We start from the raw sequence: 27938 nt of genomic DNA on the forward strand, positions 1-27938 counted from the left end.
AGAAACAGTAGCTATGAAACTGCAGCAAATGCAAGTATTTCCCTGTTGCTTTGTTGCTTTGGGTTCGTTTTGTTTTTACCTCAAAATCAAACTTGCAGCCGGGAGTGGTAGCTCATGCCTGAAATCCCAGCACTTTGGGAGGCTGAGGCAGGACGATCCTTTGAGGCCAGGAGTTTGAGACCAGCCTGGGAAACATAGCAAGCCCCTTGTCTCTAAAAAAAAAAAAAGCAGTTAAAAATTAACCAGGCATGGTGGCACATGCCTGCAATTGTAGCTACTCAGGAAGCTGAGGCAGGAGGATCGCTTCAACCTGGGAGACGAAGGTTGCAGTAAGCCAAGATTGTGCCACTGAATTCCAGCCTGGATGACAGAGTCAGGCTCTGTCTTAGACAAAAAATTTTTTAAAAATTGTTTTTAATGGAAGTTTTAAAAAAGGAAATCATTTATAATAGTCCTGTATGTTAAAACAAAGCTTCCTTGAAGTATCGATTTGCTCTCAATAAAATTAATTGAACTTTTGCTTTTTATAATAATTCTATAATGTTTCTGACTTTTCTCTCTTGAGAAGACCTGAGATGATAACTCTCTCCTTCAGCATTTTTGTCAGCTCTTGTAACTTTTTTCCTCTGGTTTCAATTTGACTGTTATGGCCTAAGGCTGAAATGTTTTATCTTGAAGGTCAAAACAGAAAACATTGTTTTCCTCCATTCTGTACTCTAGGCTTTTTTTGATATGTCTAAATTTTCAGTGTAATCAAGAAACTTCTCATGCTGTTCCTAAGAGTCATGTATTCCCCTGGTATACTCATAACCTTGAACACTTCCTGTGTCTGATTAAATTCCAGTACTTTTTCATCAAACTTGACTTCCAGGTTATCTAAGTGGGCTTCTCATAAGGAGAAGCAGTCACTGCAGAAGATTTTTCTTTGCTTTTTTGGTAACTGGCTTAAGAGACAAGATTTTATAATTCTGATGCTGTCTTCATTAGGTTTTTGAATGCAAAAACTGAGATGTAAAAGGGTCAAGGTTTTTACATCCATATTACCTTCTGTATTGTCTTTCAAGTCTTTTGATTATTACTTTTGTTAAGTAAGTAACTGTTATTTTACAATAACCTGTGCTTCTGTTTGGATCAGATGTTTTGAGCCTTTTAACATCTTTAATAAACGTCCTCAAAATCAAAATCCTAAATTAAGTCTCTGAGGTAGTCTTATTGCTGGGCTTATTAAAACTATAAAAATTAATTGCTGCAAGGTTGTAGAACCTTTTTTTTTTTTTTTTTGAGATGGAGTCTCACCCTGTTGCTCAGCCTGGAGTGCAATGGCGAGATCCCGGCTCATTGCAACCTCCGGCTCCCAGGTTTAAGTGATTCGCCTGCCTTAGCCTCCCGAGTAGCTGGGATTACAGGCACGTGCCACCATGTTCCGGCTAATTTTTTGTGTCTTTAGTAGAGACAGGGTTTCACCATATTGGCCAGGCTGGTCTTGAACTCCTGACCTATGATCCGCCCACCTCGGCCCCCAAAGTGCTGGGATTACAGGCACGAGCCGCAGAGCCCCGCTGTAGAACCTTTTTACAGCTTCCAGTCAGACCATGAACTCCAATATCACGACTTCTGGCCTGGTAATTACATTTACTGGAAGCAAATCAGCTGAAGAACTCCCTTAGCCCCTTGAGAGAGTACTTATCGGGGTCTATTAACTAATTTTCGTGCTGTTAAGTTGCAGGGCCTTGACTCCTGGGTACACATATCACATCTAAAGAAGGCACTGACTCCTACCAGAAACTGACACCAAACTGAAGTTGACCAAAGCCTCACCTTTAGACCCGGGCAAAGGTGACACTCAAAGTAAACTGCTTTCATAAAACACAGGGACAGGCCTATATTCAAAAACATTAAGGTTCATTTAATAATTTTGCCTTTATTTGAAATAATGTAATTTATTCTATGCCTAGATACTAAATAATTTGAAGGTTTAATTTTTTTCTATCATTTGCAAAACTAGGCAGGGCTTGCAACCTTTTTATTTAAAATATTGTTAGTTCCTTGTGTTTGTTGTACTTCCAGAATTTGAACTATACAATCCCTCCAGGCCCAGCATGAGATTGTAAGGGCCAATTCTGAGGAATAAAATTAATTCAGATCCTCCAAAGCAAGGATAGGCACAGAGATGCCTCAGCAGCTTAACAGAATGCTTGTGTTTTGTATAGCTAATTGCTACGAACAGATTATGGTGGCTCAATGCACATAATTTATAAATAAGTCAATTTTGTTACCTTGTCTTTTGACTTTTGGTTTTTGGCTCTTATGTTGCTTAAAAGAGATTTGAAGGCTAATGAGTGCCTGCTCACTTCCATTCCATTGGCTTAGACTATTTAAATGGCTGTAAGTCTTTGAGGGGGCCTCACGCTGAGCTGGTTTGAGGTTCAAGGCAGAGGCTGCGCCTGGAGCAGAAAGGCACCTGACTGCCACGCTGGGGGCAAATAGTGGGCCTCGGCACTCCAGCTGACGGCAAAATCATTTTCTATAACGCCGCATGCCTAAAAATGGGCCAATAAACACAAACCACACCCTAAACCAGACCCTTGTTAACTCTTCAACTTGCCTTCCAGCCGAACTCTCTTAGGCCAGAGCTGGGGCCAGGCCGGGTTGGGCGTCGCGTTTGTCAATCATCTAGAACCGGGTGTGACTGAGCGAGTTGGGATCCCACTTCCGACAGCGGCGCGGGGGCGGTCGGGAAACCGGAAAAAGCTTCCAATGACTGTGTTTCCGGCGGCGGCGCGGGGGCAGCTGGGAACCCGGAATGCTGCCCGATGGCCCTGAGTCCTCGCTGTGGGGCAATCCGGGCTTGCAGGCGAGGTAAGGTCGACTCCATTTGGCCCGGGGATGGTCACACGGGCGGGGGCCGGGGCTGCAGTCGCCGCCACGGCTGTTGTCGCGTTGCTCTCGGCCGCACTCGCGCTGTACGGGCCACCACTGGACGCAGGTACCCGACCGCAGACCGCCTCTGCTGGCTCGCGATGGGGAGGCGCCGCCGAGGGGCAGCCTGCGCGCGGGGCCAGGGCGCCGTGTGGCCTGCGGGGCGGGGTAGGGAAAGGCGAGAGGCCTCCTGGAACGGCACTGCGACGGCTGGGCGCGGCTCGGGGTGACGGGAGCCTCTGCGCGGGGTGACAGACGGGCAGAAGGTGGCACCGGGGCTGGAGCCCGTGCCGGTCCCGGGAGCGGGCGTGAGCGGCGGAGCCCGCGCGGCGGCCGGGGAACGGGGGGCCGAGGGCCGGTAGGAGGACCCTGGGGCGCCGTGGGGCGCTGGTCGGATCCGTCTGCTCAGCTCTGTCCCCGCTCCCGGTCTGGGAAAGATGCTCGCCAACTCCGGACTTGCTGTTTGGTCCGAGATGGAAACGGGGGCCCTCCTGGGGTCCAGGGACGCGGCGGGCGTGCAGGCGAGCTGGTCGGCTGAGCGGGCTTCGCGCACACCAGGAGCAGGGCTGCGTCTACGTCCCCAGCTTGAAGCCCCAGTGCCACTGTGCAAGTACAGACCCTCCACGTCCTTGGACGAGAGGGACTGGATACTGCGACGCCAGGACCGCAGAAAAGGACTCGACCAGCCAGGCCTCCTTCTCCCGCCCCGTGCCAGGGTGTGTATGTGCGTGCAGGAGGTCCCCTGGGGAGGGAGGCTCACCTGAGTCATCCCCAGAACCTGGAGCGCTGACCAGATGCCCCCGAGGGCCCTGCCCTGGCCTTGGCTGGTCCTTGCACGCTGAGATGCCTTTTCAGATAGAACGGATTATGTAGACAGAATGTAAGCAGGAGCTGAGCAAGTGCTTGGAGCCCCATCTCTTCGTAGGGTTTTTTCTCTTTCTGTTTGCCTTGTGGGTATTGGTGTATCTAACGTATTTTATACAGGAAGTAGCTCGTGTATATCTCATTTCTCATAAGGACAGATTGGTGTTATCCATCTTGGTATAGAAGATAAATAGAAGCTCAGAGAAAGTGACTTAGCCAGGATTCTCCAGCCAGTAAGTGGCCGAAATGGTGAAATGCACCATTTGTTGCTGTAGTCGTTAGACAGATTTTACCTTGTGTATATGTTGGGAATCGTCAGAGTTTTGGCTTTTTGTTTTCATCACACACTCCGAATGCATTGGGTGGCGCTGAGAGGGTGCTCTACACTGTACCTCAGTCACCCCAGCAGGGAGGCTGCTTAACACCACTTTAATTAGAGAGTTATTTGTGGCTCTTTACCTTAAATTCACACACCATGATTAGTAGCAAGATTTTTCATTGCACTTGGTTGAGCATTTATTATCGGACTGATTTGCTAAACATTTACGAAAAGCCAGTATAATAGAGCTGTATATCACTGACTTCCCATCCAGGCTTTGGGAATATTTCAGTTAACTTAGGGATTGTTGTTAGATGCTCTGAATTAGTTATAATTCACATTAATTTAAAGTACTTTTTTTTTTAGGTAGAATTTTCCAGTACTAAAAGCACTTTTAGCACAAAGCAGCAATGATAGTCTTCCCCAGACATGCTTCCTTAAAACAAAAGCCAAACAGATATGACCTGTTCTTCCAGACTCAGAATTGTGCTGAAGAGTTACTGAATGGGATAAATCTGAAGCCACCTATTGTCAAGGCCTTTTTATCCTTCAGAGCTTTGATGTTTATATGTAAATGTTTCTGTGGATAAGTTCAAATGGTGACGTCAGTAAGCCAGCTGGAACTTGCCTCACTGCCAAATGCTGGGAAGTGTAGTTGACCTGCTTTGGCCCTTTTGCTAACGGAAGCTGTTTATCTTAGGTGAACGCTGGTGAGCAGCCTGGATTTTACTTGGCGTTAATACAATTCTAGTTAAGTGAAAATGCTGTACTTCTTATTTTGCCTTAAAATGGCAGCATTTTACACCTATTATGTGCCCACAAAAATAAAAACAAAAACATGGCAGCACTTTGGTAAAATAGTGTCTCGTGGCCTGGCTTGTTACTACCCATAGCATCTGCACAGATTTCTCTCTGGGCCCCAGTTTCCTTATCTGTAAAAGAAAGATAAACTGGCTGTTAGTGAGGAGAGTGAATCGCGATGTCTTTACTTCATCGAATAGTTATCAAGTGTCTTGTTCTGTGCCAGGCTGTGTTCGAGGTGATAGAGTCCCATATGGAAGCAGTCAGTGTTGCAGTGTGCGGAAGGTGCCACATTTCCTGCGGGCAGACAGTAGGGTGGTGATTCTCCACCAGTCCAGACATAAGAACTTCCTTCTTATGTCCAGGTCAACCCCTACCATGTAGGTTGTCTGTGTGCTTGAAAGGTTTCAGAACCCCACATGTAATAAAAGTTACTTTTGGTATCACTTTGAATTTTTTAAATTATATAGCAAAAAAGTTACTATCAATTATGTTATGGTTTTAAAATAATTTTAAGCTAGCTGACATTTGAGAACCATTGTTCTCATGTGTAAGTCTTTAAATATTCAGTTTCTGGATGATGCTGCTTGTTCTCCAGGTTCTTAGACCCCAGCCCTTACAGTAGCATCATGGCCAGGGAACTGGGAATCTGACAAAGTCTTCAGATTTCACAACGTAACAGGAGGAGGAGGCGACTCCCGCTGATGGGTTAATCAAGTTGCTATGAAGGTGATTTGCACATTTTGGGCTCCAAAACACTACCTTCTATATAAGATGAAAGAATAGCTCAAAACAGGATTTACCCCCATGTTTTCTTTCCAGGTATTATAAAGATTGCTATGTGGATGTAGTGTGTTTCCACAAAATCAGAATTGACATTTTTGGCTTGTGTTAAATGGGACTTTAATGCTTAACCTACTGTAAATCTGCCTTAGAAAGTGGCCTATATTTGTATATGGTATTTGATGTTAAGTCCCCTGATATCTTGCCATTTTAATAAGGCTTACCTTGAAGTGGAAGAAAAATTGTATGTGTTCTTGTCATTATTTTTTTTTTTTTTTTTTTTGAGACTGAGTCTGGCTCTGTCCCCCAGGCTGGAGTGCAGTGGCCGGATCTCAGCTCACTGCAAACTCCGCCTCCCGGGTTAACGCCATTCTCCTGCCTCAGCCTCCGGAGTAGCTAGGACCACAGGCGCCCGCCACCTCGCCCGGCTAGTTTTTTTGTATTTTTTTTAGTAGAGACGGGGTTTCACCGTGTTAGCCAGGATGGTCTCGATCTCCTGACCTTGTGATCCGCCCGTCTCAGCCTCCCAAAGTGCTGGGATTACAGTCTTGTCATTATTTGAATGGCAATAAAAATCATTATTTGCTTTAAAACCTGTAGGCTTTAAGCATATCCATGCCTGGACTAGCACATCTCCTCTTTCATAACCAAAAAGATCAAAAAGGTACTATCCCAGTACCCCTGTGCCAAAGCACTGGAAGGACTTTCAGCAAAGTGTGGTGCAGAAGGGAAGCTTTTCCGCTCTGAGGAGCAGGTGTGGAGAGGACAAGCACTTGGAACACAGCACACCTGGGAGCTCTGGCGCTGCAGCTGTGGCCCTGAGGCGGCCCGGCCCTGCCCTCCTGGGGGGGTGTTGGGCGACACTGGTTGCACGGGGGCAGCAGTGCTACCCTCCACCCAACAGGTGCTCCACCTCGACTCGTGGATGCAGCCTAATTTTGTGTCAAATCCTTTTTGGTAATGTGTGGGTTATTTCAACTATGAGGCAAAGTGCAAATGAGTAGTTAAATGTCGGTTTATGATATTTGCCCTTTTTGATATAAACATTAAATATTTCATACCTCACCTCTAGTACTTTTTTTAAGACTTAAATCTGAAATTTAAGATACAGATGTTCATAAGATATGAATCTTGGATATTGGAAGAAAGAAGCTTCCTGGAAAATGTACAGTATTTGGTGTAACCATTTGATTCCTTTTCTTATTGTGAGAAACACGTTTATTAAGTATTACCATTCGGAGTTGTTTTCATCAGGCAGGGTACATTGACATAGATGTTAATTTTTAATATCTGTAAGTTGAAGTCTGACTAAATTGTTTTTCTCTGTGATAAGTCACAATTTATATTTTATATGAGCTTAAATATGATTTAATTTGAAGTACTGGTATATTTAAAGGTGCTAAAACTACACGCGTGCATCTCTACTAGTGGTTCTTAACTCAGGCTCATTTTGCCCCCCGCAGAAGACGTCTGGGAGTGTTGAGATATTTTTGGTTGTCACCACTGGGTGTGTGTGCATGCACTGCTGACTGGGTAGAGGCCAAGGATGCTGCTTAGCATCCTTCAGTGCATAGAACCGCTCCCCATGACTGAGACAGGGTGCTGATCGATATCCATGAATGTCTTTTTCTCTTTTCTTTTTTTTTTTTAGACAATGTCTCGCTGTGTCACCCAGGCTGGAGCACAGTGGCATAATCTTGGCTCACTGCAACCTCCACCTTCCAGGTTCAAACAGTTCTCCTGCCTCAGCCTCCTGAGTAGCTAGAATTACAGGCGTGCACCACCACACCCAGCTAATTTTTGTATTTTTAGTAGAGATGGGATTTCACCATGTTGGCTAGGCTGGTCTCGAACTCCTGACCTCAGGTAATCCACCCACTTCCGCCTCCCAAAGTGCTGGGATTATAGCTGTGAACCACCACGCCGACCCCATAAATGTCTCTTCTAGACAAGTGTATTATTTTAAAACCATAATTTAGCCTGCCTGGAGGAATTTCAAGGATGGGCGCATCGGTCCCCTGCAGGTAGCGCAGAAAGCCTCGTTGTGTCTCTTCTAGGTCCACAGATTATAGTGATTCTGTGCCGGGTCTTAGCGTGTGTTGGTCTGGAAGAAGGTGAAAAGGTTTGGGGTTGGGCTGGGTGCGGTGGCTCACACCTGTAATCCCAGCACTTTGGGAGGCCGAGATGGGCAGATCACAAGGTCAGGAGACTGAGAGCACCCTGGCCAACATGGTGAAACCCCGTCTCTACTAAAACTACAAAAATTAGCTGGGCATGGTGGCACGCGTCTGTAGTCCCAGCTCCTCAGGGGGCTGAGACAGGAGAATTGCTTGGACCAGGGAGTCGCAGGTTGCAGTGAGCCGCAGGTTGCAGTGAGCCGAGATCGTGCCACTGCACTCCAGCCTGGTGACAGAGTGAGACTCTGTCTCAAAAAATAAAAAATAAAAAATAAGGGTTTTGGGTTGATGGGGATTCATAGGATCTTTTTATCTTGGGGGATCTCCGCATCTGCTCTGTCAGCTATGGCGGTTACATCTACTCAGAAAGAAAATTCCTTTAAAAATTGTGTTGAGTAAAAAGTAAAACTGTAAGACTTAAAAGACGAAGCTCTTTTGCCATGAAGCGCTCAGTCAGCTTTGGGCTGCCGTCAGTGGAACTTGTGACACATCTGGTTTTTCTCTGCTGCTGAGATAATTGGAAGGATAAAAATATTGAGCGCCTTGTTTGAAAAAATACTGTGTATATTTGCAAAGATCCTTTCATTCTAGGGAGAATGTATGCTTTATTATCTATTCATTGAGCTCTATAGAACATACCAGCATTTCTCTCATAGCCGAGCTGTTTTAAATATTAAGGTAAAATATACAACACGGGAAGCTCTTCAAGAAAGGCCAATTAAAGTATAACCATTTAGACAACTCAAGATGATGAAATTACTTTAAGTGCCACTTTGAACCCAATTTAAGAAGTGTGCCATATTTAGAATGCAATTTTTAGGTTATTTAATTAATATCCAGTGGAGTATTGGAATACAGTTGGGAGTAATATGAGGAATCTGGCCGGCTTCTGAGCATCCCAGTGGATTACAGGTGGGAACTTGCTTTCCAGTTTGTGGGAAGAGAAAAGACCTAATAATCCTAAAGGGAAATTGAAATGAAGTAAGATAGTTTATTAAGTAATAATGCATTTTTGACTTGATAAAATGGTAAAACTTTCTGGAAAATTAAATGGTCTTCCAAAATTTCTCATACATTTGAAAAATAAACCTGATCGAAATAGCATGTGTTGTCCTGGCATGGTGGCTCCTGCCTGTAATCCCAGCACTTTGGGAGGCTGAGGTAGACGAATCATGAGGTCAAGAGTTCAAGACCAGCCTGGCCAACATAGTGAAACCCCGTCCCTACTAAAAATACAAAAAATTAATTGGGCGTAGTGGTGGGCACCTGTAATCCCAGCTACTCGGGAGGCTGATTCAGGAGAATCGCTTGAACCTAGGAGGCGGAGGTTGCAGTGAGCAGGATCGTGCCACTGCACTCCAGCTTAGGTGACAGAGCTAGACTCTGTCTCAAATAAATAAATAAATAGCATCTGTTACTATATGTGTTAATTACATGTGTTCAGGCTGGGCACAGTGGTTCACGCCTGTAATCCCAGCACTTTGAGAGGCTGCAGCTGGCAGATCACTTGAGGTCAGGAGTTCTAGACCAGTATGGCCAACATGGTGAAACCCTATCTCTACTGAAAATACAGAAATTAGCCAGGTGTGGTGGCGGACGCCTATAATCCCAGCTACTCAGGAGGCTGAGGCAGGAGAATCGCTTGAACCTGGGAGGCAGAGGTTGCAGTGAGCCGAGGTCACGCCACTGCCCTCCAGCCCGGGTGACGGAGTCAAGAGTTCATCTCAAAAAAGAAAAAAAAAAATGACACGTGTTAATGTAATTTTGAACATCATATTTGCTTACAGAAATAAAACCACTGGGTAAAAATCTATAGCATTCATATTAACTTTGGAGAGAGTTTTGGCTAATGGGCTATGATGTGTCCTAACAATATCTGTTTACCTTTCTGAATTATTCATTTTTCTTGTCTTTCAGTTTTAGAGAGAGCGTTTTCGCTACGTAAAGTACATTCAATAAAGGATATGGAAAATACTTTGCAGCTGGTGAGAAATATTATCCCTCCTCTGTCTTCCACAAAGCACAAAGGACAAGATGGAAGAATAGGCGTAGTTGGAGGCTGTCAGGAGTAAGTAACTGATGTGCAGCGTTGGTGTTTAAAAAGTCAGCTGCTGGCTGGCTGCTTACCTGCCTGTCATTCACGCCGTCTAGTTTGACCTCAGTAATCATTTCCAAGTGCAGCCTGATAGGACACTCAGTATTTTTCAGTGGAAACCACTCTGAGGAGCTCTGCCTGAAGTGTTCCCTCGTGTGTGGCAGTGTTCAGTTTTGCTTGTAGTGGCGGAATGAGCCTGTTTTTCCACTTTTTGCTTTTCCGTATTTAACCGGACTTCATACCACAAGCATGTTTTTTGTGTTTAGGATAGAAACGCTCAGCAACCTGTGGGTTTACTTTGTCAATTTAAAGACGTTACTGAAAGTCATTTACGAAATTTGACAAATCCCTAGCTTGCCTCCGTTCTGTTTTGCTGCCGTGTTTGGCGCGTAGCTGTTTGTAAGTTGTCCTTGGGTGTGAAGGACACCTTCTGCCTCTGACGGAAATCTCTTGCTGCTTGCTTTCTGTTCGCATGTATGTGGTGTCTCTCTTTGCCCGTCCCTCCATCTGCAGCTGTTGGTCGTGCCCTCGGGCGTGTTGAGAGCTGTGACTGGATCAGGTGTGCGTGCATTTACATGCTGGCGCCGCTGCTGAATGGGACCTCCGTTGTGTTTCTGTGTGCTGCTTCCCAAGAGCACCTGTTCCCTGCAGCCCTTGGAGGACAACCTTTGCTAGTCAAGTCGACAGACTTCTTGTGTTAATGCATTTCTCTTATTAGTGAGGCTCGTTTTCACATGATGTGAGAGGGTGTGCATGTGTGTTGCCTGGTCTGTCCTTTCTTTTGCATTTACAACCCTTTCTGTTGACACCGCTTTGCAGGAGAAGGCCATGTAAGCTGACCTGTGTCAGCATTTGCCCAGGTCTGTTTTTCTTGGGTTAGCAAAACATTTCAGTGCTCGGAATGGGCATAAAGGTTGCATTTGCCCATCTGATGCCAGGACAAGGCTCTTCCTTTCTGTGCCTGACGTGCCCTTAGACCTGGAGTGCAGTGAGTCCGGAACAGTGAGGTGGAGGCAGCTGGGTGTGGGTGTTGTTTCTTGTTTGTCCTGAGTGGCCCCTGTCTGGCCTCTGCTGACTGTTACTCTTGGAGGACGGGGTCTGCCCGATCTGGGACCCTCTCCATGCCCGACTGCTCTGAACATGTGGTTGTCACTTTCTTCTCTCTGGGCAGAAGCCTGCGGTCAGCTCCTTACCTTCAACATTCACATTGCAGAGAGACTGCAGGCATTACGTAAGCCAGAGATTCACTCTCCTGAAATGCATGAAGGTTTTATGTAAAAGATCGACATTTCTGGCTGGGCGCTGTGGCTCATGCCTGTCATCCCAGCACTTTGGGAGGCCGAGGCGGGTAGATCACCTGAGGTCCGGAGTTTGAGACCAGCCTGACCAACATGGAGAAACCCCGTCTCTACTAAAAATACAAAATTAGCTGGGGGTGGTGGCACATGCCTGTAATCCCAGCTACTCGGGAGGCTGAGGCAGGAGAATCGCTTGAACCCAGGAGGCAGAGGTTGCAGTGAGCCGAGATTGCGCCATTGCACTCCAGTCTGGGCAACTAGAGTAAAACTCCGTCTCAAAAAAAAAAAAGAAAAGATAGACATTTCTAGTCTAACCCAGTTCATGTTTGTTGAACATTTACTGAGCATCTTCTAGGCGTTGGGTTTGTGCTCTGTGCTTCATGTCTGTTATTTATTGATAAACCATGTCTATATTATTTATGCCTATTTTTTATTGATAAACTATTTATTGATCAAGGCATGCTTACCTTATTCTCAGAAGTTTTTGACTCTAAATACCTTCTTTTTAGGTACACTGGAGCCCCATATTTTGCAGCAATCTCAGCTCTCAAAGTGGTATGTTTACTTAAAAGTTCTTCATTGGGATTTTTCTGGTGGAGAGTTTGATTAAATAATGATTAAAGCAAATGTTTTCTGATAGAAATCTAAATAACTTCTTAAGGTAATCATAGATAATAGAAACACCCTTAAGTCTATCCTAACATCCTGTGCATGAACAAGATCACTTCAATTGAAGCCCATTTTTGTTTTTTTCTTTTTTCTGAGATGGAGTTTTGCTCTTGTCGCCCAGGCTGGAGTGCAGTGGCACGATCTCAGCTCACAGCAACCTTCGCCTCCTGGGTTCAAGCCATTCTCCTGCCTCAGCCTCCCGAGTAGCTGGGATTACAGGCACCTACCACCAAGCCCGGCTAATTTTTTTTGTATTTTTAGTAGAGATGGGTTTTCTCTGTGTTGGTCAGGCTGGTCTCAAACTCCTGACCTCACGTGATCTGCCCGCCTTGGCCTCCCAAAATGCTGGGATTACAGGCATGATCCACTTCACCTGGCCTCAATTGAAGCCCATTTTTAAAACCTAAAGTGTGATTTGTATTGTACTCCACCAAAGTGAACCTGGGATGCCTTTGTAGGTCCCAGCTGAAGCAGTTGATCCTGCAGTTTCCCATGCACGAAGCAAGTGCTAATGACCGGCCTCTTTCTGTGACCCTTCCTCCTGGAGGGTGACCAGGCTGAGCTGGGCTGTGCTGGTGTGTGTGGCTCTGACCCTGCCTCTGTGGTGGCGGCAAAAGTCTTTCTTGTATTGTGCTATGTGCCCTGGCCCTTTGCTAAGCCACCTGGCTGGGTGTAACCCGAACTAGTACGTTTCACGCGCATGTCACCAGGGCACTGGATGCCTGTGTCTGGTGGGTGGGCAGCGATGCCGGAGCCTTCCGGGGCCTGTGGACCAGGTCCCTGAGTCAGCCTCTTGTGCTCCTTCTTCAGGGCGCAGATTTGTCCCACGTGTTCTGCGCCAGTGCAGCTGCGCCTGTGATTAAGGCCTACAGCCCGGAGCTGATCGTCCACCCAGTTCTGTGAGTCGCTCTGCGCCGGGTTCTCGTGGGTTCTCTTTCCCTCCTGCACCATTTGGGGTTTTTGCACTGACACCGGAAGTGTCTGATGGATTTTCCATCCTCTGAGTTTGTCAGCAGGTGCTGTAAAGGAAGTAGGGAACGAAAGAGCCCATTCTTCTGTGGTCAGAATAAGACAAACACGGAGGGGTGAGAGGTGGGTTGGGGGGACTTGGGCCTGTTGGAAATGGCCGGGGCCCAGCTCCAGAGGCAGTGAGGCCCTGTGGGCTGTGTCTGACAGGTTTGCAGAAGGTGGAAACGAAGGGCCACTGAGCAGTAACAAGACCCTTCGTGCACTCAGCAGGTATGTCTGGTGCCAGGCCGTAGCCTGCGTTCCATGGGTCAGCGTCAAACTGGGCAGGCAAACACCTGCCCCCGTGAGGCTCCCCCAGACAGCCTGTGCTATAGAGCTTGTGGCGTGGAGGTGTTCTCTCTGCCGTCCAGGATTGTGGCCACTGAGTGCTTGAAATGTAGCTGGGAGGTGCAGGAGCGGAGCTTTTGCTCTTGTTTACTTTTAATTGTGTGTGTTCACATAGCCTGCATTGGGCTGCGCTGCTCTGGAGACAGACAAGGGAGAGCAGGATGTCAGGTGGTGAAGGAACCGCAGAGAGCGGCAGCAGGGAGGGGGTTGTGAGAGTGGGCAGAGGGTGGTTGGGGCGGCAGCACAGTGTGATGACGCCTGGGTAGAGCCCGGCCTCTCCACACCAGGGAGGAGCCGGCGCAGAGCTCCAGGTGGGGCGCTGTGATGTGTCAGGTGATCAAGAAGTGCAGGGCTGGGCCCCACAGGGTGTGGGGCTGCTGTTAGGGCTGTGGCTGTGGCACTGAGTGGGCAGGGCAGGGCCAGTGTGGCTCATAAAGGCTCCTTGGCGGCTGTTGGGCTGGGCCCCTGGGGCCCGGGTGGAGGCTGTGTTAAGGGCCTGTGGGAGGGAAGGGTGCAGTTAGATGGTGAGAGGGGTCAGATTCTGGGTATGTTTGGAAAGTTTGGGGGCGGAATTTGCTGACAGATTGGATTGGAAAAGGCAAGTGGCACGGACTCCACCAAGGGTTTTGGTCTGAGCGAGGTGTCACTCCACGTGGTGGAAAAACGGGCTTGGGTGGGATGAAGATGAGGCATTGGGTGTGGGGTGCAGTTTGGCTGCCAGTCAGACATCCAAGGGATGTGGCTAGTGGGCATTGGACAGTGGGGACATGGACTTGGGAGTCATGCACATGTGGACGGTGCTTAAAACTAGAAGACAAGGGAGTAAGAGGCAGAGGGAGGCTGGGTAGGGGGCTTGGCACTCAGATGCTAGGAGCATGGGCTGGGGAGGAGGCAGCAGGGGCTTCAGGAGTCAGTGAAGCCGCTGTTTCCAGACAGTACTAGAAGGGCCTGTGCGTGCCCTTCTGGTCACACTCTGGGTCAGTTCGAGATGAGGCCTGAGAACAGATGGTGCATCTCACAGTGTAGGGTTCTTGGTGACCCTGAGAAGGGAGCTTGTCAGGGAGGAAAAGGGACAGAAGCCTTAACAGTGGGCTCAAGGAAAGGACACACCGAACAGGAAGGAGGTCAGAAAAAGCAAAACCCTGCCTTGTCTGAATGAGAAACTGCAGCAGGATCAGTGCATTGTGTGGGGCCTGGTGTGTAAGCACACAACGTAGGCTTTACAGCCACACGTGTATGTGATGGAAACAAACTGGCTATTTTGAAAATAGCCATCACTCTTTTTCTGACTTGTCTTAACTGTTGAAAGCTGGGCATCTAAATCTGGGCATTAAAAGATAGATCAGGGAGAGGCAATGGCCACATGCAGTGTGGGGCTGGTTTGGGTCCTGAAACGGGAAGAGGACATCAAGAGGAAACGGGAAATTTGGAAAATGCCGTGGTTTAATGAATGGTATTGAACCAATGTGAAGTTAGTTATGCTGATCCGGAATGTGGGTGTGTGAGGCGTTAACCTCAGGGGAGGCTGGGCAAAGGGTACATGGGAGCCTTCTGTACTGATTAAATAATAAATGTAAATTACAGAAATTATTTAAAAGTCATTACTATTTGCAAATTATTTTTTCAAAATAAAATGTAAACAAATACATGACAGTAAATAAATGAGGAGTTGTGGGTAACCATCCTGGCCTTCCTTTCCTTCTGTAGCGACAGCCCCAGTGCTGTTGATGAGGTGGAGAAGTGGCTCCCCCGGCTGCACGCTCTTGTCATAGGACCTGGCTTGGGTAGAGATGATGCGCTTCTCAGAAATGTCCAGGTAATGTGTATACTCACTCACTTTCCTCATGACAGGCTTAGCCCGTAGGCGTGAAGTTGGAACAGAGGCATTTCTCTTCCTTTTTGTGTAGTGTTCTATCGGGAGAACCCGCTCCGGATGTTTAACGCGGGTTCTTTTCTGTTTCCCAAGTGTCTCGCCTGGGTTGAGAAATACAGGGAAAGAGCACAAGAGAGAGAAATTAAAGCTGGGTGTCCGGGGAGACATCACATGTCGGCAGGATCCCTGATGTTCCCCGAGCCGGAAAACCAGCAAGTCTTTATTAGCGATTTTCAAAAAGGGGAGGGAGTGCACGAATAGGGTGTGGGTCACAGAGATCCCATACTTCACAAGCTAATAAAATATCACAAAGCAAATGGAGGCTGGGCGAGATCACAGGACCACTGGATGAGGAGAAATTCAAATTGCTAATGAAGTTTCGGGCACGCATTGTCATTGATAACATCTTATCAGGAAACAGTATTTGAGAGCAGACAACCTGTCTGACCACAATTTATTAGGTGGGAATTTTCCCGTCCTAGTAAGCCTGGGAGCGCTATAGGAGACCGGGGCTTGTTTAAGGGCCAGTCTGTAGGCCTACCCTCAGGGCGCATTCTCTTTCTCAGGGATGTTCCTCGCTGAGAAAAAGAATTCAGCGATATTTCTCTTATTTGCTTATGAAAGAGGAGGAATATAGCTCTGTTCCGTCCGGCTCACTGGCGGCCAGTTCAAAGTTACCTCTCTTGTTCCCTGAACATCGCTGTTAGCCTGTTCTTTTTTTAAGATGCCCAGATTTCATATTCAAACACACATGCTCTACAATTTTTGCAGTTGACACAATCACAGGGTCCTGAGGCGACATTCATCCTCCTCAGCTTACAAAGAAGATGACGGGATTAAGAGATTAAATGGGATTAAGAGATTGAAGTAAAGACAGGCATAGGAAATCACAGGGGTATTGATTGGGGAAGTGACAAATGTCCATGAAATCTTTACAATTTATGTTCAGAGATTACAGTAAAGACAGGTGTAAGAAATTATAAAAGTATTAATTTGGGGAACTAATAAATGTCTATGAAATCTTCACAATTGATGTTCTTCTGCCGCGGCTTTAGCCGGTCCCTCCGTTCGGGGTCCCTGACTTCCCGCAACAGTGTTCTGTGCGCCTCTTCATGGCGGGATTGAGATAAGATTTGAGGGATGGAGGAGAAACAGTGCGAAGGCGGTGAGGAGCTGTGCTGAGATCTGCTTCCCTCCCGGCCCAGCTGCTTTCTCACGGAGCAGCTGCAGGTGTGTGTGGAGTTGCTCTGATGTTTTATGCCTGATGTGAGGAGAGGGTGAGCAGGATTGAGGAGCTGACAGAGGTTTGGGGTCAGGCCAGAGTGTACCTCCCAGGCCACCCCCTTCTCGCTGGGGACTGTGGGGTTCCCTCTGCCTCCTGGGCTGTTGTTCCCGCACAGCCCTGGCGCCATGCTCTGCTGACATCAGGCTGTGAGGTGACACGGCCAGCTTGTCCGTGTCCACATGCATGCACGTGTACTCTTCATTGATGCTGCTGTTTATTTCTTCAAGTTCATCCTATGCCCACCGGAATCCAAAAAGATGAAAATTATTCTGATCACTTTGTGTCTGCTGTAAATAAATACCACCTGGGATCGAGGCAGTAAAAACATGGGATGGCTGCCAGCTCTGTGTTCCCTGCATCCTCTGATGCTCCCTGGGCTGGTGTGTGTCTCTGCTAGGGGTTGTGCTCCTGTGGGGATGCATCTCAGGGACTGCCCTCTGAGGCCCTTTCTCGAGTTCCAGGGGAGCCCTGTTAGAGCTCCTGGGGGAAGACACAGTGTGCCAGACAGCCTGGTGCCGCGGGGCGCTCACATGTGCAAGGCGTGGTGACTGCATGGGGATCAGAGGCCGGGCATTAGTGAGGGACTATGCTTAAAGCCCTTAGAAAGTGCCTGGCCATTCTGTGTTCGCCAGATCAGCAGTCACCCTGAAAATGCCAACCATCTGCATGGCACTCTCTTGAGTGCTTAGTTAACGGAGGGGTCTCTGAGGCCGCGGGGCTTGAAGGCGGCGAGTGATGGAGCCAAGCAGTGCAGGATGAGTCATCTGAGGGGTAGGCAGACGCAGGTTGGCACTGCACAGACCAGGGAAAGCAGCGTGGAGTTAGCACCGGAGCCCGACTTTGAGCTTTAAGGTCTCACCCGCTCACCGAGAGGTAGGAGGTGGCCGTGTTTAGGAGCAGGAGAACCCTCTGTCATCCCTGGGGAGAGGCTGCCAGTGGGGAATCCCATTTGCAAGCTGCGGGTCTGAGGTGCACGGCTGCTGCTCCCTGTCCAGCTCTGCATCCTGGGGGTGCAGATGAATTAAAGGTGAACAAGCCAGAGTTCTCTGCTTCAGGTTCTTTTCTTTGTGAATTTAAGTTCATAATTTAAAAACTGGTATCTTAGAAAACCACTCTGCAGCATGGAAGTGTGAAAGGTGGGAGGTGAGGGTGTCCGTCGCTGCCCCTGCTGCCCAGACTCCGGACCTTGCATTCGGGTTCCCGCACACTCTCACCGTGGTCTTGAGAGCCCTCAGGTCATCTAGTGTGGGCCGCCGCCGCCTCGTCAGCTTCCAGCTCATGCCTGGCGCGGAGCAGAGGCTTCCTACTTCGTCGACATTCCTGAATGAGGTATCATCTGGTGTAGGCCTGAAAACAACCCAGTTAGGTCGATTTCTATTCATATCCCCATTCTTCTGATGACAAATTGAGTCCTGGCAAGGGTTCAAGACGCCCGCGGGGTCTTGTAGCAAGGAAACTGCAGAGGTGGTTTTTTAAAAGCGACTTTATTTACATGATTTACCTACCATACCCTTCACCCATTTAAAGTGAACTATTCGGTAGCTTCAAGTATATTGTGTGCAACCATCACCATGAGCAACCTTAGAATATGTTTATTGCCTTCAGAAGCAGCCCATCCCCGTTAGCATCTGCTCCCTGTTCCCCAGTCTCCCCAGTTCCTGGCAGCCACTCAGCTAGTATGCTGTCTGTCTCTCTGGATTCGCCTGTTCAGGACACTTCATATGAATGGAATTACGCAACGTGTGCTGTTTAGTGACTAGTTATGTCACTCTGCGTAATTTTGTATTTAGAGTTACCTGTGTAGTAGCATGTATCAGTACTTCATTCCTTTTTCTACCTCTAATACTTCATTGCATGGATGCACCACCTTTCTTTATCTGCTCACTGATTTGTGGGAAATTGGTTTCCACTTTTTGTGTGGATGTGTTTCCACTCTCCTGGGTGTCAGCGTTTCACAGTCTGAGGCCCTGCCACTGTCTCCCATAGCGGCTGCGCTACTTTCCATTCCCTCCAGCAGTGTGCAAGGCTCCGATTCGCCACATTGTCCCCAGCACTCGCTACTGTTGTTGTCTATTAGCAGCCACTCTAGTGGGCGTGGAGTGACCTCACTGTGGTTTGGTTTGCGTTTTCCTGGCCGCTGATACTGTTGAGCATCTTCGCATGGGCTCATTGGCTGTTTGGGTATCTTTTTTTGTTTTCTTTTTTTTGAAACAGATTCTCACTCTGTCACCCAGGCTGGAATACAATGGCGTGATCTTGGCTCACTGCAATCTCTGCCTCCTGGGTTCAAGTGATTCCTTTGCCTCGGCCTCCCAAGTAGCTTGGACTACAGGCACCCACCATCACACCCAGCTAATTTTTGTATTTTTAGTAGAGATGGGGTTTCACCATGTTAGCCAGGCTGGTCTCGAACTCCTGACCTCAGGTGTCTGCCCGCCTCAACCTCCCAAAGTGCTGGGATTACAGGCGTGAGCCACCATGCGTGGCCTGTTTGGGTATCTTCTTTGGAGAAGTATCTGTTCTCATACCCTTTCCCCATTTTGAAAACTGTTTGCCTTTTTATTATTGACTTTTAGGAGTTCTTCATATACATTCTAGACACAGGTTCCTTATCAGACTATTTGCTGATATCTTCTCATTCTGTAGGTTGTCTCTTCACTTCCTTGTTGGTTTTGTTTACAGCACAGATTTTTAATTTTGAAGTCCAATTTAGCTGTTTTTTCTTTTGTCCCTTGTGCTGTTGGTGTCTTATCTAAGAAGCATATGCCTAACCCAAGGTTTACTCCTACATTTTAAGAGCCTTATTGTTTTGGCTGTTACATTTAGCTCTGTGGTGCATGTTGAGCTGATGGTGTGGTAGAAGGAAAGCTGCGGCGTCAGGCTTTTCCTTGTGGGTGTCCCATTGTTGCAGCACCCTGTGTTGGAGAGACTCTTCTTTCCTCCCGACTTGTCTTGTCATCCTACCTGAGAATCCGTTGACCCTAAATGTGAGGGCTTATTTCTGGACTCTTGTTTCTGTTCTGTTGGTCTGTACAGCTGTCCTGCAACTGCCCAGTCTTGACTGCTGTGGCTGCGTAGGAAGCCTGGACGTCGGAAAGCCCGCGTCCTCCACATTCGTTCTTTTCAAGGTTGTTTTGGCTCTCCCGGGCCCCGTGCGTTCCAGTTTTGGATCAGCTTGCTGATTGGTGGAGCAGGCAGCTGGGATTTTGGTAGGGATCATGTTGAAACGGAAGATCAGCTGGGGAATGTCTAACAACATTAAGTCCTTCTGGCTCCTGGGCTGACTGAACCCACGTTGTCTGAATCTAGAGCGCAGGCTCTTGACCAATGCACCTGTCCTCACACTGTGCACTTTTCACACGCATTAACAGTGTGTCCTGGTCCTCACACTGTGCTCTTTTCACACGCATTAACAGTGTGTCCTGGTCCTCACACTGTGCTCTTTTCACACGCATTAACAGTGTGTCGCTCGGTCGCTCACACTGGAGTGCAGTGGCCGGATCTCAGCTCACTGCAAGCTCCGCCTCCCGGGTTTAGCCATTCTCCTGCCTCAGCCTCCCGAGTAGCTGGGACTACAGGCGCCCGCCACTTCGCCCGGCTAGTTTTTTTGTATTTTTTAGTAAAGACGGGGTTTCACCGTGTTAGCCAGGATGGTCTCGATCTGCTGACCTCGTGATTCGCCCGTCTCGGCCTCCCAAAGTGCTGGGATTACAGGCTTGAGCCACCGCGCCCGGCATTCCTCATTATTTTTAACAGCTACATCAGAATTTACTATGGATCTACTGCAGTGTGTTTAACTAGTTCATTCACACTGTTTTCCGCTTTTTTCGTGTTAACATCAGTGGTGTCCTGAACCTATGTATTTTGTCCACTCTTTGGGGTGTTAGAAGATAAATTTTTAGAAGTTCCATTGCTGAATTGAAGAGTAAGGACGTTTCAGTTTTGGAGAGATGCCTCCAGATTTCTCCCTAGCGTACCGTGGTTTGCTTTCCCACGGGTGAGGACACCTTGCTGCGCTGGGTGCTCTGATGCGCGCATCTTTCTAGGAGACCCATGTAACACTGCATTTTCCAGGGTTTCAATGTTCACTTTTGACTACTCTTTGCGAATACATTAAAAGAAAACACAGAAACAGATGAAAATGTCAGATTGTTGCCAAATCCTGCAACACGAAATCAGAAACTGGTCTAAAATCTGAACTAGCAGAAGCCTGCTGGCTTTACCGGTGAAGCCAAACTCAGGGCGAGCAGAGAATTTTTATTGTTAATAAAGGAAATCAGCTTCAGGAAGTCTCAGGTACCCGCCTCCCTGGAAGGGGCTTCAGGACACACTGCTAATGCTCCGACCCGTGTCAGAGCCAGGTATACGCTTCCCTTCAGCTGGAATGGGCGTCACAAACAAGCTGGAATGAGCACTTCGTTAGGCGAGCAGCTAACGCTTTGTCAGCTTTCAACTTTCATTTCACATACCTGGCGTTAATTTTCAATACCTTAAATTATTCTGACTTGGCATGTATTTTGTTTAATGCTCTCTATCTTAATGTTTTCTACTATCAGGTGTCTATCAAGTCAAGATCACTTTACATGCTACTGCGGCATATAATCTTATCACAATATATTGGTTCATCATAATAAAAGCCACCAAATATTGATTACATATATGTGTATGTATCTATACATCTAGTTTTTTTTTTTTTTTTTTTAAATAGAAAACCTTTGACACCTTCACTGTAATCCTATCAGGGAAAAATGATTCTGTTTATTATTGTCACTTATTGTTTTAAAATATGTAAGTAAAGTGATATGAAAAATACATAATGACTAATGATTTGGGGAATTCTCAGGAATTCAGATTTCTTGCCTCCGACTGCTGCAGATTAGTATCTGTTGGAGAACTGGAAGCCCTCGCTGGGGCGGGGGGTGTGTCTTCATGAGTTAGCCTAAGAGCCCAGCTGTTGTTTATAGCATTTCCACTGGGCTTCGCCTTTCAGAGTTCCCAGTGTCCTGCCTTATTTAGGGGCTCTGCTAGTTCATTGGGTCTTTCTGCTTCTCTATTTTATTCATTTGCTTGATTATTTTCCATTTATTGTTTGATGACCTGATGTTGCATTTTATTAAGAGTCTGCTCAATTTTCTTTCACTGCTGTTGGGGAAAGTGTCTTAGTCTGTTTTGAGCTGCTATAGCAGTGCCACAGACTGGGTAACTGATAATGAACAGGCGCTTACTGGCTCGTAGTTCTGGAGGTGGATGTCCATCTGGCGAGGGCAGAAGGGCAGGAGAGAGACCCTTTATGCCCCTTTTAAAGGTCATTAAACCCACCCATGAGGGCACTGCCACATCACCTTTTAAAGGCTCCACCTCCCAGGACCCTTCCATTGGCAATTAAGTTTCACCGTGAGTTTTCAGGAGACACCATCCACACCATAGCAGCAGCAGCAGGCGTGGTACTCAGCCTGGTTCTCTCTTCTGGCAGGGCATTTTGGAAGCATCAAAGGCCAGGGACATCCCTGTTGTCATTGACGCGGTGAGTTGACCTCTCTCCTCCTGGCTCGGACTCCCGGAAGGCCTGTGCAGTGAGCACGGCTCCTTGTTCTGTGCAGGACGGCCTGTGGCTGGTCGCTCAGCAGCCAGCCCTCATCCAAGGCTACCAGAAGGCGGTCCTCACCCCCAACCACATGGAGTTCAGCAGACTGTATGATGCTGTGGTGAGTCAGTGGACTCCCTGGAGGGTGGATGCAAGCCCCATTCGTCCTGAAGAGGGTGAAGGACGCGCTCCATGCTTCTGCCCAGCCTGTCCCTGTGGGCACATCTCTGCAGGGATGCAGACCTGCAAGTAATCGCTGTGCCTCTCCCGGTGGATGGCCCGTCTTTGCATTAGTGCTCTTGGATTGGATGAATGATGGTATAGTGGGCTTAGGACAGGCAGGGACTCGGGTCAGCCAGGCCCTTGTGCAGCACACTGTGGACAGATCACTTTCTGTGTCCTGAGTGCCTCGTCTGTAATGTGATGATGGCATCTACTTCACGGGGTTCTGAGGATGAGATGAGGAAACCTGTGTAAAGCCGTGAGTCCCCACACGGTGAGTGTCCCGTCAGTGTTAGCGTCCAGTACAACTGGAATTTGTATTACTCCTACAAAGCTCTCAGAACCCAGCCTTGGGTGGTCCTCCTTCAGCCTGCTCTGACCAGGTAGAGGACGGGCACTGCAGCAGGCACTGCGTCGGCATCTGCCCGGAGGACTCGCTGCAGGCGATATTCTGGGCTTCCTTCCACCTACGTGGCCTTTAGCAGGTGCCTGGGTGATCCCTTCAGGCACGAGAGCGTGCGTCTCATGGCGGATGGGACAGGGCCATCCGTCACGTCGTGTGTCGTGTGTGTGAGGAAGACTTTGCTTTTTCTGTGTCTTCCTGTGTTGTCATAGCTCAGAGGCCCTGTGGACAGCGATGACCGCCATGGATCTGTGCTGAGACTCAGCCAGGCCCTGGGCAATGTGACGGTGGTCCAGAAAGGAGAGCGCGACATCCTCTCCAATGGCCAGCAGGGTGAGTGGCGGCTGCCCTCTGTGCGTGGGCTGGTGCCAGGTCAGTCAGCGTGGCCGTGCTGAGCGCGAGCCCTGGAAGACCTCTCCCGTGCACACGTGTTCACGCGCATTCGCACAAAGGGATTCCTGCTGTCAAGCACACCTTCTCCGGAGTCCATGTTTTGACTTCTCACTGTTTTGCCGGGGGAGGTGACAGTGGTGAGAGCAGGCTTTCAAGCCCTGGGCCTTACCCGTCGGCTGAATTCCCATGCCTCAGTTATGAGAGGCAGTGTGGCGGGAGGGTGCCTGCAACAGCAGGGCATTCCCCAGCGGCCACCTTCGTCTCACCTGTGGCATCCATGATCCCTGCACAGTTACTCTGTATTGTATTGCGTCTCATTCTCTTTTATCAAAATGACTGGAAAGTACAGAAAGCCCTGGGGCTGCTGGTGGTGGAATCTCAGGCGCTGAGTGTGGCGAGTCTCCGCCAGAGCCTGGGGAGGCTTCAGCAAGAGCCAAGTGAGAGCGGGGCGGAGGCCGGGCCCAGCGTCAGCGAGGCATCTGGGGAGCCATGCCCTTGTTAGCTCTGAAAATGGAAGCCCCCTCCATTCAGGCCTGAAGAGATGATGAATAGCGAATGTACTCACCTGTTGAGCTGTGAGGCTGCCGAGTAGGTACCAAAATCAGGGTAGAACACTGAGGCATCTGGGGGGGGTGTGCCCAATCCACATTTGTACATTCACGTTCACATGCACACATTTGCACACACTCATGCACTTATTCATACACATGCAGTCATGCTCACACAGCCTCACACACGCCCTCGCGCACTCATGCACTTATACACATGCACGGTCGTGCTCGCAGCCTCGCACACGTCCTTACACACACATTCACACACAGCTGTGCACAAGGAACACAGGGCAGATGTTCTCAGAGGGACTCTGACACCTTTGAGATGAGGGTTTTTTAATCACTGGAAGGCTCTCTTGGGTCTAACAGGTTCAGACAGTGTAACACCTGGTTTTCAAAACATTTTCCAAAGAAACAGAGAATTCCCACATACACAGGCACAGGTGACGTTATGAGGCCAGTGGAGGCCTTGCTTGGTGTTGCACTTTATGACTGAGCTGTGGTTTAAGATGCACTCTGGAGTGTGGGCTGCAGGCGAGGGCTCGTCCTCCAGGAGCTGGTAGGAGGAGCTGGAGGCTGGGGCCGCCCTGCTCAGAGCTGCCTGCTTGGGCTTGTCTGAGGCGGTTCTGAGCTGCAGGTGTCTCCACCAACCTGCTGTGCTACACAGCGGGGTCTGGGGCAGCCTCACCACTGTGTGCCTTGATTTCCTCTTTTGTAAAACAGAGGCTGCCTCCAACCCTTGGAACAAACAGGGAAAAGCCGTAGCGGGCAGGACGTGAGTGGAGCCTCGGGCTGCTCCTGGAGGGTGTGGCTCCGCCTGTGCGGCCTTCCACACGCATGGCTACTGTCACATTCATCCACATGGCCATGCTGACACCTTCTCTCACCTCTGCCCTGTGCAGTGCTTGTGTGCAGCCAGGAAGGCAGCAGCCGCAGGTGTGGAGGGCAAGGAGACCTCCTGTCGGGCTCCCTGGGTGTCCTGGTACACTGGGCGCTCCTTGCTGGACCGGAGAAAACAAATGGGTAAGGCCACATGTCTTCATTTATTCTACTTTGAAACCGTCTGATTTTTCTAAGCTATTTCAGTAGCTCATGCGTTGAATAAGTAGCCCTGGAAACACTGAGAACGAACTCTAGGCTTCACTGGAGAGATCTTGGGGCACAGCCGAACCCTCTTAGCAGAAGCTTCTACCCCACACTTGGCCTGGGCCTGTCCCTCATTCACTGTGGATGGGGCCCGGGGCAGAGGTGGTCTTCAGAGCTCTCCAGAGAGTTCCGAGGTGCAACCAAGGCCCAGCAGCACGCTGTTCTAGGAAGTTGAGTGGTTTACATAGAAAACAGGGTCAAGGCTTACTTAGACACTTGTTCTTAAAGATGTGAATTTTCTTTAAGAGACAGCAGAATTCTAGGACTTTATGAATGCAAGCAGTTCCCATGCCTCTGAGCACCTCTGTTTCTCTTTTGTGAGCCCATCAGGGTGGCGGCTGCAGGTGCTAAGTGTGGCAGACCTGGGCTTCTGGAGGGTGGGCAGGCCTGTCATCCAGTGGCCTCATCTGTCCTCATTGCCGGGATGGCAGAGTCTGGGACCATCCCCCAAACTAGGTGTGCCCACATGAACTTGAGAGCTGAGGAGGTCGGGGTGTGGGCAGGGCAGGAGTCTTCCCGTTCGTTCTGCTGGGTTCACTCTGGTTCCCTCCGCCCCCTCCCAGGAGATGGAGCCCTGGTAGCAGGAATCCACGTTCTCAGACCTCAGATGCCCTCCACACCCAGGCGCTGAGAGCACAAACAGGGCTGGGCAGCATGTGCCGCCTGGCTCTCCCCAGGAACACCTGGCGCGCCGCGGGCCCTGGCCCCGCCTCTGAGTACATGGACATTTCCCGTGTGCCTCCTGCCAGGGAGTAGTGGAGGGTTAATGGTGGTTTTCGCTGTGATAAAGCTGCTTTCTCCTCAGAGACGTGTCAGACTTGAAATTGACAATTTGGGGTCCCAAGATTGACACAGGAGTCAAAACCAGAGCCCAGGGTGGCTGTGGCCCCCAGACCACGACGCCCACTTCCCCACACCTCCCGCTGTCGCCCTCTCCGCAGGTCCAGCCCTCTCCTGGTGGCCGCATTCGGCGCCTGCTCTCTCACCAGGCAGTGCAACCACCAAGCCTTCCAGAAGCACGGTCGCTCCACCACCACCTCCGACATGATCGCCGAGGTGGGGGCCGCCTTCCGCAAGCTCTTCGAAACCTGAGCCCACGCAGACCAGAAGGAAGTAGGCACCTCGGACGGGGGAGAGCGTGTGTGTGATGGGAAAATCCGGAGCCACGTGTGTGCTGAAGGCGCACAGTGCTTGCCAGATTTTCAACTCGAGCGTAAATTGGTTGCTGTTGAGAATTTAAGAATTTGGAATATTGCAGTTTTTGGCTAAACTTAATGCGTGGTTGGAGATGTTATGGTGACACTAAACAAAGTATTCCTGAACTCTCCTTAGCTCCTTGGTAGTAACCGAGAAGACAGAAATGAAGAAAATCACGTGAGAATGAAGAATTCTTTAGCAGCTCAACGGAATTTATTTCTCGATCTGCTCCCAAATCAGCGAAGTTTCTACTTGTTTCTCTCTCTGCCAACGCCCTTCATTTCTCTCCTGCTTCCCTCCCCTAGTCTTTCCTCCGGCAGGGAGCCGGGCACGGGTCCCCGGGTGTCTCCGAGTCCTGACTGCACTGACTGCGTCTCCTCTGACTGGCCCATCAGAGGGCTCTTCGTTCTCCAGCTCGTCGTCTTTTCAAGTGGTGATTAGCTTGGTGGTATCTGGCTGCTGGTATTTGGTTGGCTTATTGACATACTCCAGGGTAATCAGTGATCACTTTGTTTGGAAACCGTTTTGGAGGCACCATGGGAACAGAAGGAAACATGAGTGACGCTGACCTTTGAGTGGGTGGGCGGGGAGCTTAGACGCCTCCTCTCCCACGCTCTCCAGTGTCCATGTCTGCACAGAGGTCCCCATGACACCCACCAGCCCCAGCAGAGCAGACTTGACCGGGGACGGGCACCATGGAGGGCTGCAGCCTGGAATCTGACATGGCCCCTAGTGCTGTCTCAGGAGAGGGCTCTGGAGGACTTGGGGCATGCCGGGCCTGGTGCAGCGATGGCACTAAGGAGACCCGGGGAAAGACAGTGTCGTGGTCATGTGTGCTTAGGAAGCAGCGCGGCCGTGTCCTCAGGGATGTTTGCGTCCAGTAAAGACACTAGTAACTGCACTTCAGCTAATACGCTTCCTGGCAGTGTCGACCTCGGGTTAGCTTCTGTTGTCTGTATGGGTGGTTTTCCTGGGGCGGCCTGACATTGACATGTTCTCTGGTCCCATGTCTTAGTGGGGCTTGGTACAGTTTTGTGCCTGACGCGTGCATTAGGGTGTTCTCTTATACTTTCTGGAACGCCTTTCCACTGCAAGGGCCAAACCCTCCTGGTTCCCTTCAGAGTCTTTTTGGCCTGATGATGACTCTTGAGTGATACCCTGCGATGTAGGCACGCCCCAAATGGATTCTACTTTCTTTAAAACTAGGAACTTTGAAGATTAAAAAATAGATTGTCACTACTAATCTGACACCTAACTTCAGAAGCTTCATGTCTAATGTGAACTTTTCCAGAAAAACTGTGCTATGGACATTTTTCCTTTGGGGAATTAACATCCAGATTCTGGTAACTATTAAAAGACAGATCTAGTTAATTTAAATTGAGCATTGTATTTTTTTTCCTTAAACAGCTAAAGCTCACCTTTCAACTTTCTTAGGTGAGGATATGGTGAGCTACCAGGGAGATAAAAGTATACAAGCCTGTCTGTGAGACTGCCCTCACTGCCAGCGCCTCCCCCCAGTGATGGCTGTGATAAAGCGCCTTGAAGGATAAGCCCAGGGCAGCCCCTTCTTTCCTTAGGAAATAGGATTCAGCAGTCACAGGAACTATTTGTATGGTTTTTATGACTAAATTTTTGTTCTAAGTAAAACATCCCTTTACTTAAAGGAGAGAATGGGTTTTTTTTACGATCAGCTCATTGCTTCCCTGTTCTTTCTCAAACCCACGTATTTCATGCACTCACTCCAGCCAGACAGGCTCCCAGGAGCTTCCCTGGACCAGGAGAGCCAACGGGGAAGTGTGTGCGGGTGGGTGGGCAGCCCGTGAGGCAGTGGCCTGGCTGTGGGGGACAGAGTGCCCCAGTACTGAGCAGCTGTCGAGATGCCTCATTGTAAGGAGCCCTCTGGGGACTTTTTCTATGTGGGTAGCTTTACTAGGGCGATTTTCTAGGTGAGTGACTTCTGAACTGGCGTTCTTCTCTGTAGACAGGAGACCTGTGCCTCAGGT

General features: G+C 49.0%; 1 protein-coding gene across 8 annotated transcripts; it reads left to right on the forward strand.

Annotated features, from left to right (window-relative positions):
- The first annotated feature begins 1503 nt into the window (after positions 1–1503).
- Positions 1504–27312, forward strand: NAXD (NAD(P)HX dehydratase). Of its 8 annotated transcripts, none has more exons than XM_021929782.2 (11): positions 1504–1836; positions 2613–2859; positions 9781–9931; positions 11766–11811; positions 12736–12824; positions 14989–15097; positions 21913–21963; positions 22040–22144; positions 22861–22981; positions 24495–24615; positions 25680–27312. In XM_021929782.2, exons 2-11 carry the CDS (start codon positions 2814–2816, stop codon positions 25828–25830), a joined length of 990 nt encoding a protein of 329 aa, XP_021785474.2. In that variant the 5' UTR covers positions 1504–1836; positions 2613–2813; the 3' UTR covers positions 25831–27312. The 8 variants fall into 8 exon arrangements, 5 of the variants coding, with proteins under 5 accessions (XP_021785474.2, XP_009190495.2, XP_009190498.2 ...); XM_009192231.4 differs by lacking the exon at positions 1504–1836 and having other exon boundaries at positions 2796–2986; positions 25680–25851; positions 26071–27312; XR_001897112.3 differs by lacking the exon at positions 1504–1836 and having other exon boundaries at positions 2796–2986; positions 23391–24615; positions 25680–25734.
- Positions 27313–27938: the final 626 nt, after the last annotated feature.

The sequence above is a fragment of the Papio anubis genome, chromosome 15 (assembly GCF_008728515.1).
Source record: "Papio anubis isolate 15944 chromosome 15, Panubis1.0, whole genome shotgun sequence".
NCBI lineage: Eukaryota > Metazoa > Chordata > Mammalia > Primates > Cercopithecidae > Papio > Papio anubis.